General features: G+C 54.6%; 1 protein-coding gene across 6 annotated transcripts in view; it reads left to right on the top strand.

Annotated features, from left to right (window-relative positions):
• The window catches only part of APBB2 (amyloid beta precursor protein binding family B member 2), a 359,038-nt gene that overhangs the window by 274,954 nt on the left and 62,036 nt on the right, over positions 1-22,048 (top strand). For all 6 annotated transcript variants that reach the window (XM_055138249.1, XM_055138252.1, XM_055138253.1 and 3 more), the window contains 2 exons: positions 9,077-9,223; positions 11,631-11,758. In XM_055138249.1, the coding sequence (XP_054994224.1) occupies positions 9,077-9,223; positions 11,631-11,758 (275 nt within the window). The remainder of the gene's footprint in view (positions 1-9,076; positions 9,224-11,630; positions 11,759-22,048) is intronic.

Raw genomic sequence — 22,048 nt, 5'->3', positions numbered from 1 at the left:
AGGCCCGGGGAGGTCGTACAGGGGTGTGATTGTGGCCGACCCTGGTTCAATCCTGACACTGTATAGAGTCACAGACCCAAGAGTAAGCCCTGAGCACAGCCAGCATAGTCCACAGTGGCACACCCACTCCTGTCCTCCCTCCCGTCAAAATAAGTCCAGGTGTGGCTTCCCCTGGCTGTGGTGTGTGTGTGTGTGTGTGTGTGTGTGTGTGTGTGTGTGTGTGTGTGTGTGTGTGTCCCACGCTTAGTAGCAGGGCCTGGGCGCACACCAGCCAAACATGGGGTCTCATCAGTGATGGTGCTGAGGGTCAAACTTGCAGCCCGACACATGCAGGACAGGACGCTCTTCCACCGAGCTGGCCTCTGGGCCCCCCAGAACCTGCGTCTGACATTGACTCCACTGCAGTTGTGTGGAAAACAGACCAGTCACGGAAGACAGGTGCATATGTGCACTCAGAGTCAAATAAGCCAGAGAGGAGGAAATGTCACTGGAAAGCTCAGCTCATCACCCCGAAGCCTTTATTATCCTCTTCGCATTGTTAAAAAGAGTTGAAGGGGCTGGAGTGATAGCACAGCGGGTAGGGCGTTTGCCTTGCACGCGGCCAACCCGGGTTTGATACCCACCATCCTATATGGTCCCCCGAGCACCGCCAGGAGTAATTCCTGAGTGCAGAGCCAGGAGGAACCCCTGAGCATCCTGGGTGTGACCCAAAAATAAATAAAATATAAAAGATCTGAATGGAAACTTTCCAGAGGCAAACTCACGGCAGGATCATGATCTTCGATCACGAGTATCGTGGGTCAGACCGTGGACAGACAGACAGACAGGGCAACATGGCTCCTCTGGGCTCCACCCGGTCCAGCGGGCTGAGCTGGGGGCTCTGTGACCTATGTCTCCTCGCAGGGACTCTTATCCTCTCCCGGGGGCTGACACTTCTCTCGGTGCTGTTGTCTGGTAAGGGCTCTTCCTCCTTGCCACAGGGGAGAAGCAGGGAAGCTGAGGCCCCCTGGAGATGACGAGGGTCTTCTGGCAACGGGAGGCCGCTTCCCTGCACCTGTACTCTCCTGCCAGCGCGGCCGTACCGCAGCTCCGAGGGCAGCGCCGTGACCGCCAGCCCCTGGAGGGAGGAGTTGGCTAGTGCACGGCCAGGGGGGCACTGGAGATGCGGGGTCTGGGCCGCTGCCCTCCTCGGGACAGCCCGTGACACGTGTCAGTCACACGTTTCTGCCATTCCACGAGAGAGAAGGACCACTCGCCACACGCGCCTCGGAGAGAGGGCCAGGCCTGGTGCCGGGCGCCGGCGAGACGAGCTCCCACGCCTGCGTTCGCCTCCTGGGCGAGCATTCCCAGGAGAAGCAAGAAGCACTGTGTTGCTGGTGCCACGGGGAATGAGGTGGCAGGGGAGGGCACCCCCCTGTCCCTGTGGTGGTCAGCTCTGTGGAGCCGCCTGTTCTCTCTCCCGGGCTGGGGCCTGCTCTGCTTCTCGCCTGTTCTCTTCCCCCTGCTCCTGGCGGGCCCGCAGCTTCCTTCTCCAGCCTCGTGTCTCGTGCCTCCCTTGGCTGGAGCCATCAAGCAGGACCGGGGTGGGGGGGGGGGGTGCAGAGGGGCACTGAAAAGGCCTGGTTGGGATGTGCCAGTTGAGGGCTGGCGGGTGCCAGGGAGGGCTGCTGAAGGACAGACAGACAGCCTGGACCCCAGACGTTCAGTGGGGGACTCGATGTCCGGAGAGCCCCAGGTAGCTGTAGGCCTTCATGCAACGTGGCAGAGCCATGGGGAAGGACCGGGGCCTCCAGCCGCCGCCCCCCCTACCCCCCACTGCTGTCTGGAAAATCACCTGCACCTGGTGGGCCAGTTTATCCCGCCCCGTGCCCAGACTGAGGGGGCAGCTCCAACATTGCTTATTTGTTTGCAGCCGATAATATTGCAGGGCCAGAGAGAGAAATTGAGGTGTAGGGGGCTGGCGTGGGGTGGGCTGTCTGCCCTGCATGCAAGGGACCTGAGGCTGAGCATCTGCACTCTGTGCTCCTTGGAGCCCCCCCAAGTGTGCCCCCTCCCCAAAGCCAAAACACAGCAGACAAACTCCAGGGTTCTGCCAGCTCACAGCTGACGCTGGAGCCCCGCGGTTGGCAGGAGGGGTCAGTGCTCTCTGCCCCCCCCCCCGCCTCAGCTGACCCCCTCTTCCCGTCCTGCCGGCAGTTTGCTGAAGCAGGCTGGTGCTGAACAGAGTGGGCTGTCGCCACAGAGCCTGGCCCTCCGCCACCAGCGGCATGAGTGCTCTTGGCAGAAGGACGAGACCGTTGATGAATAATGTAGCTCCTTGAAGGCTCCTCGGATTCTCATTTTTGCACGGCCCTTCCTTCTCTTCTATTCTCCCTCCCTCTCTCCCTCTCCCTCTCCCCTTGTCTGTCTCTATCTCCCTCTATCTCTCCTCTCTCCTCTCTCTCTCTCCCTCTCCCTCTCCCCTTGTCTCTGTCTCTCTCTCTTTCTCTCCCTCTCTCTCTCTTCCTCTGTCTCATACGCGCACACATACACGCACACACACACACACACAGAGTGGCGCCCGCCGTCTTTGCCTCACCGCACACAGTGGCCCTCTCAGGACCCTGTGCCTGCGGGTGCTGACAGGGAACCTGGAGGAACAGCCGCGCTGCTGTGCCACACGCTCCAGGCACCCCCGTCAGCAGCTGCCCTGGCCGGTGCTCCTGGGCCTGGGGTTGTTCGTCTGTGAAACGAGGCGATCAGGCCCCAGGGGCCCCAGCACCCCTGTGTTCTGGGTTTGGGGGCCATGGTTGGTCTCTGCCCTCAGGAGCGCATGGGGACACGCCGGAGGAGCGGGCGCGGTGACGGCAGAGCAGCGGGCCTTCAGTGAGTCTGTGCAGGCCTTTGCGAGCTCGCCGAGCTCTCCCAGGTGCTTTGTAAGAAGTTGCAGAGTTTTCTTTTCGCAGAAGCGTGGCGCCATAAAACCTTCCTTATAAACAAACAGTGAAACGCACAGCCAGTCTCCATGGAGGTGACACTTGCTGCCCCTCCCCGAACCAGTGCCTGCCTGTGTCTCGCTTTCGCGTGTCAGCTCCTTTAACCCCTAGAACAGTGGGGTGCTGACCTGGGGGGAGGGGAGGCCCCGGACCAGGGCGGCAGAAGGCTTCACAGTGAAGACGGTGAAAGACTGCAGGCTGCAGCGAGAGACGGGGCAGCCGGCCCAGCCTGGGTGCTTGCTCCCTGGAGCACGCAGGCTGTGGGGCCTCCGCTGAGGCCTCCGGTGCCACTGGCCTGGGCGTGCTGTCTCCGGCAACAGCCAGTGCTCCTTATCATTGTTGGGTTCTAATTTTTTTATTGAACATCCATGAGAGAGATCTCTCGGCTATTCTTGTCTTCTTTCTCTCTCTCCTTTCTTGCGCAGTATGGTTTGCAGTGCAGGTACCAAGAGGTCATGTGTTCGCTCAGGGCATTCAGGACTTTTATCAGGACGGTAAGGCTAGAGTAGCTTTTAACTAGGGGGCCGCTTTGGGGTGTGGCTGTGACCGCCGAAGCTTCCGGAGGTACAGGGAGGTGGGGGGAGGTAGCCCATTCCGATCCCGAGAAAGCTTGGAGATTTCAGTCACAAAGCCCACGTACCAGAATTTTCAGTGGATTATCATCTCGGTGAGATCTGTCCCGAGATGGTGGAGTCAGGCCAGGGTGTGGCGCGGTGCTCCTTACTGTCACACAGTCGCTGTTTCTCCTCAGGAAGCTCGTGTCTGCCATCACTGTCAGCTCACGACCCGGAGACCCTGTGTGCCTGCCAGGATGCCCCTAGGTCTGGGGAGGCCCTGGAGGAAGGAGCTTGTTGGGGCGTTTTGCTCAGAGGCAGGACCCTGTACAGAGTCATGTGTAATAAGCCCCTCCCTCCCAGGCGGGAGAGCTGGTACAGGGCTGGAGGTGTGTGTCATGCATGCAGGCGGGTCCTGCACATGGTCGCTGAGCATGGCAGGGGTCACTCCTGAGCACAGAGCCTGGAGTCATAGTCCCCGAGCACTGTCGAGTGTGGCCCAAAAAAAAAAAGAAGAACTTTATCATCACTGCCAACCCCACCCTCCCCTTGAGCATCTCTGCCCGCCACCCTCCCCCCCCCCGAGAAAAAGCAATGCAGCTCCTGCTTGATGGGCCAGTGAGAACACGTGCTCTGTGGTGTAAAGCTTGGAGCTCGTGCAAAGGCTTCACGAGTGTCCTCACCCCCCCCCTTCTGCCAGCTTTTATTGCGAGATCTGACACCCTCGACACAAGCTGTCGACAGTATCACTGCTGGTACATGAGGAGATGGGAGGAGGATGCTGACCACTGTGCCTGTGAGGTCAGGTCAGAATACATACCTATACACACCCATACACACACACACCCCATCCTGTGACATCAGGGTCAGAATACACACATACATATATACACACCCATGCATGCACATACATATACACACCAATACACACAATCGTATGATATCAGGGTCAAAATACACATACACATGCACACACATACACACCCACATACCCATACAAACACTGTGATATCAGGGTCTAAATACACATACAAACACCCATATACATATATATACTGTGATATCAGGGTCCAAATAATCACATGTACACACACATATATACCCATACACATATACCATCCTGTGATAGCAGGGTCTAAAACACATATACATACATGCACACGCGCGCACACACACAAGACACACGCACACACCATCCTATGATATTCAGGGCCTAAATACACATACCTAACTACCTGACACACATACACATGCACACATGCACACATTTTACTGGTCAGCCTGTGTGAAAGCAGGGCAGTGACCTGAGGGCGGGGACCGGCGTGGTATTTGCAGAGGTATTTGCTTTGCTGCATGGAGATTCCTGCAGTGGGACAGACGATGTCGCCCTCTGGTGGGTACCCTGTCCCTGAGAACAGGCGATGGCCTTGCAGTGACAGTGCAGGTAGCTCGTCTTACAGCCCACCCGTGGGCCTTCCCTGCCTGGCTTGGAAACACCCCGTCCAGTTCAGGGAATGCTCTCTCCCAATGTGCTCCTGGCCCTGAATTCCCGGCGATCTTTAAAAATGGACCCAGCCCTCCCTTTCCCCAGACTTCACGGCACTAGGAATGGAACTGCCTCTGCAAAGTTCAGGTCCTGCGGTGTTGGGGATTGAACTCGGGGTCTCACACACGCTAGGCAGGGGTGCAACAATCTGAAGCTGTCTCCTAGGCCCAGAATGAGACTTTTTTAAAAAAATTTCTTGAATTACTGTGAGATAGTTAAAAGCTTTCATGTTTGGGTTACAGTCACACAATGACCAAACACGCATCCCTCCACCAGTGCACATTCCCCACCACCAATGTCCCCAGAATCCCCCCCCTTTCCCACCCTCCCCCTGTCTCCATGGCAGACAGTTTCCCCCATACTCTCTCTGCTTTGGGACATTATGGTTTGCAATACAGATACTGAGAGGCTATCACGTTTGGTCCTTTGTCTACTTTCAGCATACATCTATCCCAACCAACCCCTCCAACCATCATTTTCTTAGTGGTCCTTTCTCTATTCCAGCTGCCTCCCCCCCCCCCCCCGCCGCCTTCATGAAGCAGGCTTCCAACTATGGAGCAATCTTCTTGGCCCTTGTGTCTACTGTCCTTGGGTGTCAGTCTCATGTGATGGTATTTTATACTCCACAAATGAGTGTAGTCATTCTATGTCTGTCCCTCTCTTTCTGACTCATTTCACTTAGCATGATATGCTCCATGTCCATCCACTTGTAAGCAAATTTCGTGACTTTATCTCTCCTAACAGCTGCATAGTATTCTATTGCGTAGATGTACCAAAGTCAGAATAGGTCTTTCAAAGAAAATATCTGAGATGGTATATACATTTTCCACACATAATTCCCATCTGCCTATATGTAGATCTACGTTTGTTATATAATCATTAGAAGATTTCAAGTACAGATCTCCTAAAACCCTTCTTGGCCTGAGCAGTAAGAGCCTTGACACCATGCATCCCGTTGTCCACAGAGCCCAGAATCCAGCGTCCAGCGCGCGTGGGCGGTGCTGATGCAGGCGCCATCCCAGTGAGGGAAGCCAGTGGTCAGGCGCGGGGCGCTCCAGGCCAGCACCGAGCAGGTGCGGCTCCAGCTGGGGAGTGAGGGAAGCCCCACACCCGCCCCAGGGGCAGCCCCGCACACGTGACCCTCTGCACAGCCTAAATCAGATGGCGCCCCACCACCGCTGCTGGTTCCCCGTTCCCAAGCAGCCTTCGATTGGGACTGCGTGAGGCTTCTTCCTCCGCCACTGTAGGAGCAAACAGGGTCCGGGTGTAGAAAAGGGCGGGAGCTGACAACTGTACATTCTGGTTCGAGCCATGTGTGTCCGAGGGGAACTGGTCAGAAGAGCCGGAGCGCAGGGGGAGGGCCTTTGCCTTGCATATCGCCAGCCCTGGCTTGATCCTCAGCATCTCATATGGTCCTCTGAGCACCGTCAGGAGTGATTCCTGAGTGCAGAGCCAGGAGGAACCCCTGAGCATTGCCAGGTGTGGCCTACAAACAAAAAAACAGAAATGCAGGAATTAACACACTTGCCTTGCATGCAGCTTACCTGGTTTGCCCCTAGCATGGCATCGAACCCCCAAGAAACGTAAGGACTGAGCCCTGAGCACCTCTAGGTGTGGTCCGAGAATTAGGTGTGGCCCATGACCACCTCCATGGACTTACTGTGTATTTCTAGGAACGTAACAAGCAACTAAGAAACCCTGATCTATCACATCTACTCTATGTGCTAGTTTTGTCTGAAATCTTTTAAACTAGGGAAATCTTTAAAAGGCACACATGGGGGCTAGAGCGATATAGCACAGCAGGTAGGGGATTTGCCTTGCATGCAGGCGACCCGGGTTCGATTCCCAGCATCCCTTATGGTCCCCTTAGCACCGCCAGGGGTGGTTCCTGAGTGCAGAGCCAGAAGTGACCCCTGTGCATCGCTGGGTGTGACCCAAAAAGCAAAAAAAAAAAAAAAAGGCACATATAGCAGTTAAAATCAATAGTAATGATAAATGTTTCCTGATCTCTTATGATATGCCAGGTACTAAGCTCTTAGCACTTGACCTGTCTCATTTAGCCCCCACAAAAATGTCCATTGTACTGATGAAGAAACAGACCTGGCCAGAGTGCCCATCTGCCAGATGACAGTCAGGACTTGACTGTGGACTCAGCCGATGGTGGGGTCCCTGAGCTGTGTCCGCATCACCTGTTTGCTTAAGAACCATTGAAGAATGAGTCTCAGTCAAGTGCAAGCATTGATGACGTTTCTGAAAATTACAAAAGCATTTTGAAAGGCAGGTTGATGGAATATCTTAATTAAGTATTTTGAGCTCTTCCCGTGCTTTGAAATGATTGTTTATTCCCCGGCCGATTATGCTGACAAGCCTCATTATTTCTCATACTTGATGAAAAATGGTGTTGGTTCTGGTGGTGTTGTTAGTGGTTATAGACCCTCCCGGCCACACGGGGGCAGCACCAGACAGCACCCTCTGCAGGTAAGGGGCAATTGGGTAGGGAATTTGAACCCCATCTCTACCACTTGCAAAATACGTACTTTGAGCCATATCCCCACCCCCTCAGAACAATGTTTTTAATGTAGGGTGCCCGTGCTGAGTGATTTCCGTTTCTTAGCAGAGATGCCCTTAATTTCGAGGGAGCATGTTTCGTTGGAAATGCCTGTGTTCTCTGTCACAAGGGACAAGAGCAGCTAGTATTTTTCCGTCTTCCTTCTAGGTAATAAATTATGTTGAGTATTCATAGTTGGTGAGGATTTTCAGTAAGCAGTTAGAGATAGTCAGAAAAATGTGTTTCTGTCTTCTCATTTTTAAGGCCATCCCACACTATCCTTGGTTTCTCAGGGTTCAGTGGTACTAGAACATTCTATGCTAATCACTTCCGACGCTCGTGATGCTGCCTCCACACATTCTTGTCTCGGTCTGCGTCTCAACCTCCATTCAGTAGAATTCACTAGAATTTTGACTGAAGGGACTAGACTGAAGTATTATTCCAACCCACCTTTGGGAATAAGAGGGTTGGGGGTAGGGCGGGGGGGATGCTTTTGCCAAAACAACAAACAGAAAGCTGAATGTTCCTGCACTCTGCCAGCTCTTGCCCTGACCACCTCCATGGACTTACTGTGTCCTTCTAGGTGCGTAACAAGCACCAGGCCTCTGAGAGTTGCATTTCCTCCCCTTTGTTTGTGGGGCCCAGGCAGGACATGCCCAGCCGCTCTCTCAGAGCTTACTCTTCACAGTGCTCAGAGAACCGTATGTGGTGCTGGGGGTCAGCTGCATGCACAGCAAACGCCTTGCCCCTGTACACATCCCTCACCTCTCTCCCCCTCCCTCCCCCCCCCATCCCTGTCTCTCTCCCTCTCCCCTCTCTTCCCCTCCTCCAGGGCTGTATTTCTTGCTATGAATAAAGAAACCGCTTTAGGGCAGGAGTGATAACCCCCTGCCTTGCACACAGCCGAACCCAGGTTCGATCCCCAGCATCACATATGGCCCCTGTAGCCCCACCAGGAGTGATTCCTGAGCTCCGAGCTAGGAGGAACTCCTGAGCACCTCTGGGTGTGCCCCCCCAACCCCCCATCTCCCCCCCACCAAAAAAAGGTGGAAGGAAGAAACTGCCTTATACAAGTAACGGGACCTTAAAAAAGCTTAAGCTTCTTTGCCCTGTCGTTCTGTTTCTGGTCTCTTCCAAGAAAAGTACCTGAACTGAGATGGTGTTTTGGGTGGAGCTTGGTCACTGTTTCCTTCCAGCCAGAGATGGTCACAGTTAGTTTTCCAGCAGCAGCAGAGGGCCCAGTAGCCCAGTGGGCAACTCACCACCAAGCCCCAGTCGAGGCTCGGGGCCAGGGATGACGCAGTGCGGCTGGGTGTGATCCCAGCACCGCGCGGCAGAAAGCCAAGGATCCCGCTTGAAGCAGGGTCCGGGAGCGGGTCTGGGAGCGGGTCTGGGAGCGGGGCCTTCTGGGCCTCCAGGCCGTGACCGAGCCCTGCCTGCCGCTGTCTTGCAGTGTTTCGCTGTGCGCTCCCTGGGATGGGTGGAGATGGCCGAGGACGACCTGGCCCCCGGGAAAAGCAGCGTCGCTGTCAACAACTGCATCCGACAGCTGTCCTACTGCAAGAACGACATCCGGGACACAGTCGGCATCTGGGGAGAGGTGAGTGAGCCGTGCGGGGCCTCCCCGTGGGCGGTGTCGTGCCCCGGGCTTCCTGGGCCCCCGGGACTCGGGAAGAGGCGGTGCCTGACGGGGGGTGTGGTGAGGGCCGGGGCCCCATCACGACAGGGGCTGTAGGGTGGGACTCCCCACTGGCCTCTTTTTTTTTTGCTTTTTGGGTCACACTCAGTGATGCTCAGGGGTTACTCCTGGCTCAGCACTCAGGAATTACTCCTGGCGGTGCTTGGGGGACCATATGGGATGCTGGGAATCGAACCCGGGTTAGCCGCATGCAAGGCAAACGCCCTACCCACTGTGCAATCGCTCCAGCTTCCCCCACCCTGCCCTAACTTCTTAACATTGCCAGATCCCCAGGAGGCCTGAGAGCCTGGATGTGGGGGCAGGGGTCCAAGTCTCATGACTCCCCGAGTCTCTGGGGATGCACAGGTGGGCTCTTGGCTCACAGTGCCCTGGACTTGCAGGCGAAAGTGGGCATCTGGGGAAACAGCCACACCCATGCAAGGCCAGTACGGACCTCTCGGGCCTGGCAGAGAGGGGAGTCCAGGCCCACCCTTTGTCCTCCTAAGCCACGGGCACTTGGTTGGCCTCTGATGTCATCATCCTCCTGCAGGATTTCCACTTTGCCAGGTGCAGAAAAAGCACTCCCTCACAAAGCTTTAGAAGTGGGATTCATTCCCACCGTTGGGGCGGACCCAGACTGAGCTCAGAGACTCTTCCGATTGCCCCCCACAAAGGGGATGCAGAACACGTATACGCCCCTCGTCCCACAGGACGTGGGGAGTTGACACTGTCCGCCCCCTTGAGATGCCAAGCTAAGGGCTGGAGGCCGGTGCCTGGGGATGATGGGCAGGAGGGTCGGGGTGGGATCTTCTGGGAAGAGAGCGGAGGGTCGGGGGATCGAGGAGTGCTGGAAGGGCGTGTGGTGAAGGGGGCCGTGCCTGACAGCACAGCCCCACTGCAGCCAGGGGCTCCTGGACCACGCCCCTCGCGGCCGGAGCTCAGCAATGGAGCACTGGCCTCGTGTGTGCGCGGCTCTGGACTCAGTGCCCAGCACAGCCCACAGGAAAAGAAGTGGAGATGTGGCCCGCCCCAGGCACGTTAGCGCTTTCCTCCTTTCATCTCGGACGCCCACCGGCAGTGCTCAGGGGCGACGGCTGGCTCGGTGCTCAAGCCTGCCCCCAGCAGTGCTGGTGGACTGTAGGGCACCGGGATTGAAGCTGGCTGGGCCTCGTGCAGTGCAAAGCTCCTGCTCGGCTCTTGGTCGTCCCCCACCCCGGCCCCGGGTAGCTGTTGGGCTGTGTCCAGAGTCACCGCAGAGCTGTGCCCCCGCAGGCCAGACCACTCGGAGAGGGGGGCGAGAGTGGGAAAGCGCAGATTACAGGATAGCAGGGGGGCTCAGACGAGCAGACAGGCCGGGAGGGGCTGGCCAGCGAGGAAGGAATGGGGGTCAGAGATTAGGGGGCACTAGGAATGCAGCGAGTGAGAGGCCAGACCCCGCCACACGGCCTTTCCTCCCTTAGACTCGTCGATGTCAATAGCTCCAAAACAACAGCCAGGGGGAGAGCTGGGGCTCTGGCGGCAGAGAGGAGTGGAGGCTGGGAGGGGCAGGGAAGATCTAGAATTGGGCTGGAGCCATAGTCTAGCAGGTCGGGCGCTTGCTTTGCACACGGCTGACCCAGGTTTGATCCCCAGCATCCCATATGGTCCCCCGGTCCCTCAGGAGTGAGCCCTGAGCATCACAGAGGCTAGCCCAACTAAAGTAAAACTAAAGTATATGTGTGTGCTATATGTGCATGTGTATGTATGTATAATTGTGTGTATGTGTATGTGTGTGTATCTATGTGTGTATGTGTGAATGTGCATATGTGCATATCCATACGTGTGTGTTTGTATATAGGTGCATATATGTGTATGTATATATTTGTGTTTGTGTATTGTGTATGTGTATATACTATGTGTTTGTTTATTTACATGTGTGCTTACATATACATATGTGTATATGAGCATATTTGTGTGTATTATGGTTATGTGTATATTTGTGTGTATATACCTATGTATTTCTGTGTGTGCATATCTATATATGTATATATTTGTATATATGTGCATCTATGTGTGTATCTATGTGTATATATGTGTATGATTGTATATATGTGTATGCATATTTTTATTTATGTGTATATGTTCCTGTGTGTTTATATACGTGTATGTATTTATATGTATGTATATATTTGCATATGCACACACATATGTATGACGATCTGGAGATGTTTCCTCTCTCTGGAAACAAATTGCTGCCCCCAGAATGGCACTGCCAGTGCCCCCTGCCCGCCCCCCCATCCCTACTGGGCGAGAACCCCCAGGAGGCTAACTTCCCTCCCCTGTGTCGCAGGGCAAGGACATGTACCTCATCCTGGAGAACGACATGCTGAGCCTGGTGGACCCCATGGACCGCTCGGTGCTGCACTCCCAGCCCATCGTGAGCATCCGCGTGTGGGGCGTGGGCCGCGACAACGGCCGGTGAGTGCCCGCCGCCCAGTGCCCTGCCTCCCCCTGGTTCCTGCACTCCCGCCCCTTCTGCTCGCCTCTGGGGCTGCCCTCCCAGGCCCTGTCTGTGCCCCTCCCCCCGCTCTCCCCTGCAGAGTCTGGTGGCTGCAGACGTTGGCCACACTGACTTCTCCCCCTGAGTACCGTTTTCCGCTGTGGGCCCGGGGAAGACACTGGTGTTCGGGCCGTGAAAAGCACACGTCCCGCACAGGCCTTGCGTTGCGTCACACACTGTGGCTGGTTACCTTGTGGTGGTCAGGAAGAACTGCTGGGGCTTGGGATCAGCTGAAGGTTTGGAGCGCTTAAAAGAAAGATCTGGTCGCATCCAAATTCCATTTGATGTGGAATTTGCTTTTTAAGTTCTACTGAGAATCTGGTATTTGTAGCAAGTACTTCTTGGATGCGAGCAAAAGGTCTTGGCTCGGAAGATGAAAACCAGGACGCGCTGAAAGTCAGCAAGTCCTGATTTTCGTCTTAGGGCAGTGCTCCTGGGCACCTTGGTAAGTAGTTAGACTCTGATGCATGCAGTTAAATTGAAGTTCACCTGGGCGGCTCAGGACACCTGGCGATCTCCTCGGTGATCCTGATTTAGGGTTGATCAGCTTCGAGCATCTCCAGCTTTTTGCACTCGAGACCCCTTTTCACTGAGAAATAATCAGCTCAAGGCGAATATCAGGGACACCTTAGATTCTGTATGTGCTTGATTTTGAAATAGTTCTTGGTCGTTGTGTACTAATTGACAGATTTTCCCCAGCCACCCACCCTCAATCAGTTATATAACCCCAAATGGAGTCAGAAAAACCCAGCTGAGGAAGTGAGGGGGTGATGGGTGATTCTTTACTGCTTACCTAGAAAAGACCAAGAGTGTATTTGAAATTCTAGAGACGTGATTGCCCTGGAATTTTGTGGCATGGCCCTCTGAGCATTCCTTACTGCGTGTAGGAATCACCTGAAGAAACTGAGAAATCGTGGCGGGGAGAGAGCAGGACTGGCTGAGCCTGCCACTGAACCTGGTGTGAACCCCCAAGCACCGCTAGGGTTCACCCCTGGACACTGCCGGGTGCAGCTGCAAAACTAGAAAGAAAACTACAACGACCTAGTTCCTCTCCTCCCCCAGCGCTGATTCTGATGATCCCCGGCATGGCTATGATCTGGCCCGCAGCCCCGCTGCTAAAAATATTAGAAAGACAGCAGCAAGTTCCCAAAGCTCTCCAGGATTCCATAGAAAGGAAAAGTGTGAGAACCCCACTCCGCTCTGCGGGCTCTGCCTTGATTTACCCCAACCTTTGTCCACCACAGCTGGGCATTGGCAGATAGGTAGTATTTTGATTCGATTTCAAGTCAGAAGTCAGAAAGAAAAGTGGTCCAGCGTTTAGCAGTCAAGAAACACAGGCCTGAGGCTGGAGTGATAGCACAGCAGGTAGGGCGTTTGCCTTGCACGCCTCCCACCCGGGTTTGATTCCCAGCATCCCATATAGTCCCCCGAGCACCGCCAGGAGTAATTCCTGAGTGCAGGGCCAGGAGTAACCCCTGAGCATTGCTGGGTGTGACCCAAAAAGAAAAAAAATCAAGAAAAGAACAAGCCTTTTTTGCTAGTGGAACCTGGCCTGGGAAACCTACAGTATTTGTCCTGACTGCTGATTGGACAGGCCTGGTCCTGACTTCTGATTGGACAGGCCTGGTCCAGGCTGCTGATTGGGCAGCTTTGTCCTGCCTGCTGATTGGACAGCCTTTTCGGGAAGCAGAGTTGTATTTTTGAGTTACAGAATGATGAGTGCAACAGCTGGGCCAGCTGTTCTGGGGGGATGCGCGTCCTCATTATTCATGCACATCTGTCGCTCTTTTGCTCTGTGGTGACGGGACACTGAGGTTGGTGCATTACCGTGGGTTGATTGATTTTACAAGGAAAGTGCCCGATGGTATTTGGTTGTTCCTGAAAATATGTAGCCCCAGGGCAGGATAGATGGCACAGAGGCTAAAGTGCTCCTCTTGCATGCAGCCCATCCCACTTCCATCCCAGAACCAAGTGTTTCCCCCTCTTCCCAAGCACAGTGCTGGGAGCAACCCCAAGCATAGAGCCAGGAGTAGCCCCCGAGCACCGCTGGGGTTTAAGCCCCCAAACAAACCCGAGTTCCGTCCCCAGCACCGCCATGGTTTCTCAAGCCCCTTCAGGAGACAGCCCTAACTGCAGAGCCAGGAGTAAAACCCTGAATACCTCAGAGTGGCCCAGGAAAGTCAAGCCCTGCTGGTGGGGAGTAAGAAGCTTCTGATCTCCCCGGTTCCTGGCCTCCAGCTGGGTTTGGCAGACAGACGCCCAAGTGAAGACAGTGAGACACACCCATTCAACCCCGAGGGGTTTGCCTGGTTGTCAGCATGACAACAGACTCCCTTGATGAGATCCACAGCTTCTTAGTGTGACACCTGATGCTACGTGCTCAGGGATAAGAAAAGGATTCAAACCAGTTGACAAAATGGTTCAGGTTCTGAGCCCCAAAGTCCCTCCCTCTTGCACGTTTACTGCAGCCATTGGCACAGTGATGGAAACACGGCAGATAAAGTGAGATTTGTTTTTTTTAATCGTAGAAGCCACACCAGCTGTGCTTGAGGGCTCAGGGGGCTCACGGCCCCTCGCCTAATGGTAGTGGGGTTGGCCAGGGGCAAGGTCAGGGGTTATAGGGAACACATCACTAGGAATGTGCTCTCTTCCCCTTGAGCTCCCTCCCTGGTCATCCACGTTAGGAAAAGTATGACATCCTATTGATTGGTAACACACACAAGCAGATAGCACAGCATCCTTCCAGAGATGCTCTGACCTCCAGGGCTTAAAGGGCACATCGAGGCCATCATTGACACAGAGCACAGAAACTGCTCTTGAGACTGAGTTCTGCCATCCTGGAAAGCGTAACGAGCCCTGGACCCCACCACGTTGTCGTCGTTGTCATCGGCAGGGATATCAGTGTCAGTGGGGCCGTGTTGCCGTGGTGATGATTTTGAGTTGTGGGCTGGGCTGCCCTTGTGTTTGAGCCCACCGCCCGCTGATCATTGCCCAGTGTGGGGAGAGAGTGTATTTTCCAAACATGTTTCCTGTTCTGGTGGGGGGGTGTGGAACTGGGTTGCTTTGAGATGCAGTAGATTTTTAAGAAGTAGGTGTTTACCAGTGAAGAGTTTCCATTTCTCTTTGCAGAGTTTTCATTCCCTGGAAGGAGCCTTTATATTCCTGCCCTTTTTTATTTTTTTAACTTTGGGTTCTTTTTTCTTTTTCTAACAGCAATTTACAAGAGCAAATTCAATTTGTAAGTCTGCAAAGGTTTTCACTTGGCGTGAATAAAACATAAAAGTGTTTCATTTTGTTTGCAGAAACAGAGCTCATTTGGCATTCTCTTTTGTAACTCTCCTTGCAGTGGAAGATGGGAATCTCTGAGGGGATTTCACCATGTGGGTTAAAATGAATTTTAACAAGTATGTGCAGCAGGAAGGGCACAGAACTGTCTCTTGAAATTCAGAGTGCTTGACTGAGTCCTGGAGTTTGGGGAACTGCTCGTACTGCGAGTGGTCTCTGGGTTCCATGAGGCTCTTGGGGGGTTTTGATTAGCACCGAGAGCTCCCCGCCAGCTGTTTCCCTCTGGGGAGGAGACTGGGCTACAGCGATGCCCCCTGCAGGGGTAGCTCTTCCTTTCGCTTGCGCTGTGCCCTCCAGTCCTGCCTCTGATGGTGCTTGCTGTTTCCTGTGCGGTTCTCACAGGCTAACAAGGACGGACCCCCTCTCCTGGACACTCTGTCCTTCACGGCCACTTATTGGTTTGATTTCTGCATCACGCCCAGGGATGCTCAGGGGTTACCCCTGGCTCTGTGCTCAGGGATCACTCGGGGTGGCGCTCAGGACCATATGGGCTGTCGGAGCTCGGCTGCACACAAGGCAGACTCCTTACTCTCTCCCCCGTGCTTTGCTTCCTGTTTGTCGCAGTAAGATATCAGCGGTGGGTGAAAGGGAGGGCCACTGGGAGCCTTGGGGCTTCAGCCAAACACAGCACAGTTCTTGTCCCCAGGCCATCCAAGCAGGAAGCAGGAGACCGTACTCCATGGCCAAATGCAGAAGAGATTTTATTTAAGAGGATGGGAAGGGGGTGGGAGGCAGACAAGAAGGGGTGTCCCAGAGGACAGGAGGGAACCTTCATCTCCTTTGCAGGGTTCCGGGAAAAGGCAGGAGCCCACCACTCTCCTGTCTCTGGACGAGCACTTCTCACTGAGCAGTGGGGTGTGTGATTGATGGTCCAGGTCATGTGACCTGGCCGGGGAGCCGTGCGACAGACCCCCTCCACACACTGCTGCTCCCCTTCTCCCAGTTCGGCCTTTTGAACTTCACCCACCAGTTCCCCTTTGTTCTCACCCCCAAAACACACCCCTGCGGACGGTTCTGCCCCACATCTCCCGTGTGGAAAGGGCCGTGCCACGCGCAGGGGCAAGACTGCCCCGCCCCCAGCCCCATGCCTCTGCGCCTGGCTGAGCAGGGCTGCCCCTGACCCTCTCGGCTGACAGGGTCTCGGGGGGCCTGGCCTGTGGGGGGGGGGGCAGCCTGCCACAACAGGCACAGTTGGTCCCCGCTCACTGTGGGTGCTTGGAGGCTGCCAGCTCTGGGAATGAGCACTATGGAATCCCGTTTTCTTTGCGCTGGTGGGTACAGATGAGTGACGGTCACACGCTTCTTCCTGGTCACAAAATCAAGCCTCCAGACTGCCGGAGAGGACCCGAGGCCACAGCACTGCTAGTAGTGAATCCTCGTTTGTGCTCATCGTTCATGTCCCGCCCACCTAGTCTTCCTGTGGCTCCGGGTGCCAGGAGCCCCCCCCCCCCCCCGCTGCCCGGCCACAGACTCCCCCCCCTGCCGTCTTCCCTGCTGTGGCGGGAGGGATCCTCCAGCCACTGCGCACTCTGCCTTGGACAGTGCAGACACCCCAGTTAACCGGGCTCGGGGATATGGCTTGCCCTGAGGGTGTGTGAGATGCTGGGGCTCAGGCCCCGGCCCCTCAAAGCACACCAGCCCACTGAAGCTGGTCATGATGCACTCTCTGGTGTGTGGGGGGGCACCCAGAGCGCTGGGGAAAGACACAGGCCTGTGGCCCTGGGTGGGAGCCTCCTGATGGGTGTCATCCCGGCTATGGTGAAGCAACAGGTGAGGGAGTCTGCGGTCTTGTGCCCGTTTCTGCTCTAAAGCTTCTGGGCGTGGGGGAGTCCAGCTGCCACTCTAGCCTCTGTCAGTGTACACTGGAAACTCCTGTCTCCTCACTCTGTCATAGAGGTGTGAGGGCAAAGCCGGCTTGGTGTCTGAGCACAGGGACCTGTAACCAGAGGAAACCCCCCCCACACACAGATATACACACACATACACAGATTTACACACATACACATATATACACAGATAAACACATATATACACACATACACACAGATATACACACATACACACACAGATATACACACATACACACACACACACCCCTTCCTTGTCTTGTGGGAGTCAACACAGACCCTGTTCTCAGTGGACAGGCTCTGCTCATCCGTCACCCCATTCCCATGAGCACGAGACGTGGGTAGATAGTGGGAGGCCCAGGACTGTCCGACTCACAGTAGGGTCCAGGTCAGAGTACCCCATAGGAGGGTCACACCTTGAGGTAAAAAGCAAGAAGAGGGGTTGGAGCAAGAAGTAGGGAGAGCAGACCCCAGTTCAGAGCAGACCTGGCGCTGCAAGTGGTCCCACAGGGAATGATCCCTGGGTGCAGAAGCAGGAGTAAGCCCAGAGCATGGCTGGCTTGGCCCAAATCCAAACCAAGAAGCCCCCAGGACCCGGGAGAGCACTCTGGGGACTGGAGCAGGGGCCTGGCATGCATGAGACCCTGGCAGTGCACGGGACCCCTGAGAACCATCGAAAACAAGACAGACTTAACCCCGGACCCCTTCTACCCTTGGGAAAGGCCAGGCCCCTTGGCACAGGTGCTGTGGTGTGGCTGATACCTATTCACTTTCTGGTAATAATGTATCCAGAGATGACACAGGGGAGAAGGGGCATGAGTCTGACCAGGTTCCATCCCCAGCACCACCTGACTCTCCGAGCCGCTGCCAAATATAGCCCAGGAGATCCCTGAAATTCACCATTCACCTGATGTGGTTCTGAGCATTGAACAGTGTGTGTGTGTGTGTGTGTGTGTGTGTGTGTGTGTGTGTGTGTGTGTGTGTGTGTGTACAGGGTGCAGAGGCTGCATCCCTGTATTCTTGGGCCCTTGCATTGAGCCACTATCCCAGTTGACCCAGAATTGTGGGGAATGGACCCCACAGGGAATGGGCCTCCCAGAGCACCTCTGGGGAGCACCCCCAAATGTACGCGTTAACCCCAGTATTACTTAGGATCTTCCACACTCCACTCCCAGACCCAGATGAAGCAGCATTTCCCACAGAAATCAAAAGAGAACACGGGCAGCAAGACAAGAACAGGCGCTATGAATATCAACAGACTTTAAAATAACTTGAGTCAGGATGTTGATGGATATATGGAGCTGGGAATGTTCTAGAAGAGAGAGGGTGAGGAAACTCTTCGGTACCCTCAATACTCACTGTCTTCTTCAGAGAAATTTATTCCTGAGACACAAACCCCGTTGGGCAAAGATCAACTCATTTGGAAATTTAGGAACAGTCTACTGCACAGTGAGATAAGATATTAAGAATAACCAGAACTACATGGGCCAGAGATAAAGTACAGCAGGTCGGGTGCTTGCCTTGCACAGAGCTGGCCCGGGTTCAGTCCCAGGCACCCCATATGTTCCCCTGGGCCTGGAGCCAGGAGTAAGCCTTGAGCCCTGCCAACTGTGCTCAGCAAATTTTTAGAACTTCAAAAGAGAGAGACGAAACACCTTGTCACAAGAGGGGTTTGCCACACAGTATACATGAGCAGCGCAGGGCCAACATTATGAAGAACTATTTTTACATATCGCTCCAGCACAGCAGGTAGGGCATTTGCCTTGCACGTGGCTGACCCGGGTTTGATTCCTCCGCCCCTCTTGGAGAGCCCGGCAAGCTACCGAGAGTATCTCGCCTGCATGGCAGAGCCTGGCAAGCTACCCGTGGGGTATTCGATATGCCAAAAACAGTAACAACAAGTCTCACAATGGAGACGTTACTGGTGCCTGCTCAAGCAAATCGATGAGCAACGGAATAACAGTGATACAGTGATATATACATATATATATATATATATACATATATATATATACATATATATATGCCTCTCAGAGAGCCTGATAAGCTCCCTGTGGCATATTCAATATGCCAAATGCAGTAACAATGGCAGTCTCATTCCCCTGACCCTGAAGAGAGCCTCCAATCGTTGGGAAAGAGCAGTAAGGAGAGGCTGCTAAAATCTCAGGTTGGGACGAATGGAGACGTTACTGGCACCTGCTCGAGGAAATCAATGACCAACAGGATGACAGTGATACAGGGATACAGTGCTATGACCTTCCAAACAGCACTCAGTGTACCCAGGGCCAACCCAGGTGACATTCAGCTAACCAGGCTTGCAAGTTCAAAGCTCAGGCCTGTGACCTGGTGGTGCTGGGGACCCCCAGGGCCACACGTAGTGGAGCTTAGTGGGGGGACACCCGGTTGCCGGGAAGTGGGGATCAAACTCGGAACCTCCACAAGCCAAGCACATTCTCCGGCCCTTTGAACTCTCATGGGGGCCCTATTTAACCTGCAGAGGGAAGTACTTTTTTCTTTTGATTTTTGAGCCACACCCAGCGCTGCTCAGGGATCATTCTTGGCAGGGCTCGGGGGATCATAGATGATTTCTAGGAATAGAATCCGGGTCAGCTGCATGCCAGGCAACTGCCAGGCAACTGCCTTAACCGGTGCACGAGGATCCTGCTGGCTGCTATTAATTAGGAAAGAATTTATCTTCATTAGAGCAGCCCTGAGGGGTCTCTACTCATAATCACGCTCTGGTGAAAGAATTCTGATTTTCTTAAAAAGCAAAAACAGTTGTAGCGTTGCCGCTGATTGAACACATTGATGCTGGTGTTGCCATCTGGGTTCACTAGGGCTCGACAGAACACAGCCTTGCATGCCGCTGACCCGAACTCAGTCCCTAACACCCCACATGGCACCCGCAAGCCCTTGCAGGGGTGATCCCTGAGCACAGAACCAGGGGAAGCCCTGAGCACTGCCGGGTGTAGCCCCTAAAACAAAGCTTGTGGTTCGTTAAAGCACATTTGAGCGTGAGCCGCTCTGTGGGCGAGCTTCCTGCCCGGAGCCCTGTCGGCCGGGTTTGTTCCGTGAACAGCCACGGAGGAACGGGGCCCGGGTGGGGCTGCCAGATGCCTCCTCGGAGGGGCCCAGGACTTAGCAGCATAGGGGCCCCCTTAAAGGATCGGAGCTAAAAGCCTGTTGGAATTTCTTTCTTGTTTATTTGTTTGACTGGTGTGTGTGTGTGTGTGTTGTGTGTGTGTGTGTGTGTGTGTGTGTGTGTGTGTTTGGGCTGCACCCGGCAGTACTCAGGATTCTGCACTCAGGGATTACTCCTGGCAGTGCTCGGGGGGACCATATGGGATGCCGGAGATTGAACCCAGGTGGGCTTCGTGCAAGGCAAATGCCCTCCCCGCTGTACGAGCACCCCAGCCCCCTGTAACTTCTTTAATCTAGCTTCCAAATGACTTTGGAATTTGGCAGGTATAGGTGGGGACTCCCAAACAGTGCTCAGTGCACCCAACACCCCTCCCTGCCATTCTCAGTATGGGTGGAGACTCCCAAACAGTGCTCAGGGCGCCCAGCACCCATCCCTGCCATTCTCAGTCCAGCTGTTCGGTGCTGGGGGCGCCAGGGTGGCACAGGGATTTCTTGGGGCCGTTGCTTTGAAAGCAAGCCTGGAAATCACCATTCTTTTTCTTCTTTGTTTTCCCTCCCTACCCAAGCCTAAGTGCAGTGGGGTACGGGGTGGAGAGGGGGTGGGGGGAGGGGGGCTTCCTAATGACATCCCATCCGCAGGCTCCCACGGCCAGACATAATGAAAGATTGATGGCACCGCGGGCCGGCTGATGAAAGTCTCATCTCAGGCCTGCGCTGTCTCGCCTCGAGGGGTGGTGCAGGGAGACAGCAATAATTCTCTCCCCACGAGGAAGTCGTATCCTGACCTCTAAGTTAATTTCTTTTTAATACAGCCCCGATACGCAGAGGCATCCGGGCGGGCTGACTGGCGCGGCAGTGATATTTCAGGCCCTCTTTAGAAGGGGCGTCTCTGCTGTCCGTGAATCACGCCGGGATGCTGGCCCGTGCGTCGGCTGAGAGGAGCCCTGAGAACGATGCAAGGAGGGGAGGTGTCGATGTCTACTAATCCCCCGCAGTGGTCGATACAGGAAGGGAATGGTGTGTCTTCCCTGAGGTCACGCGCTCAGTGCTGAGTCCAGGAAATGGGGAGTGGGGGGGCCTCTGTATTAAGGAGGTTGGAAATTTTGTCATTCCTAGACAGCTTCTCTCTTGCGCTTCCCGGGGCCCTGGCTGCCCACATGGCTGTTTCTGGCTTCTGCATGTGGGGCATCCACGGGGCTTAGCTGCACCCTGAGTGAGTCTTCACAGTTTTCTTGGAATCCCGGGAACATACAAAGAGCAGACGGGAAAGCATCCATGAAGAAGTAGTCTTCAAACCCAGGTATGTGTGAATGTGTCTATAAGGAGCAGGCATGGGCCAACCACTCCAGCCTGGAGCCTGGCTACACACTGGCCCCTCCCCGGTGCTCAGCACATGAGTCAGTGTTTGATGGTTGCTGGTGAGTGGACATTCGTTGCTTTTCATAGTGGAGCCATCACCTCGACCCTTTGTACTCAAGTCCAGTCGGGAGTTTAAGCTACACGGTGAGTCCCGAGACTGAGAATCTAATGTAGCCTATGGAAAACCATGCAAAGCAGTGTTTTCACAAGCAGAATAATCTTGATGCCAACAGTGTAGGTGTTACAGACTCGACAGAGATTCTCTAAAAGATTCCCCAAGTCTCTGCAGATGCCCACAGTAATTTAGTTCACCTCTAGCCGAGGCCACCCAGAGTCAGCATAGCCCCCCTCAGTTAGAGACTCAGACCCCCAAGCTCTTTCTCTCTCTAGTCCTAAGTCCCCGCCAAATAGCAATCACAGGGGCCCCCAGGACTTCTGCTGGGGCTCAGTCATTTGCTGTGATGCTTCACGGGCATGCTACTGACCAGGACCAGTTTATAATAACAGAGACAAATG

This window comes from Sorex araneus, chromosome 5, assembly GCF_027595985.1.
Source record: "Sorex araneus isolate mSorAra2 chromosome 5, mSorAra2.pri, whole genome shotgun sequence".
NCBI lineage: Eukaryota > Metazoa > Chordata > Mammalia > Eulipotyphla > Soricidae > Sorex > Sorex araneus.
Note: the sequence above shows the minus strand (reverse complement) of the source record. Positions and strands in the feature narration are given on the sequence as shown.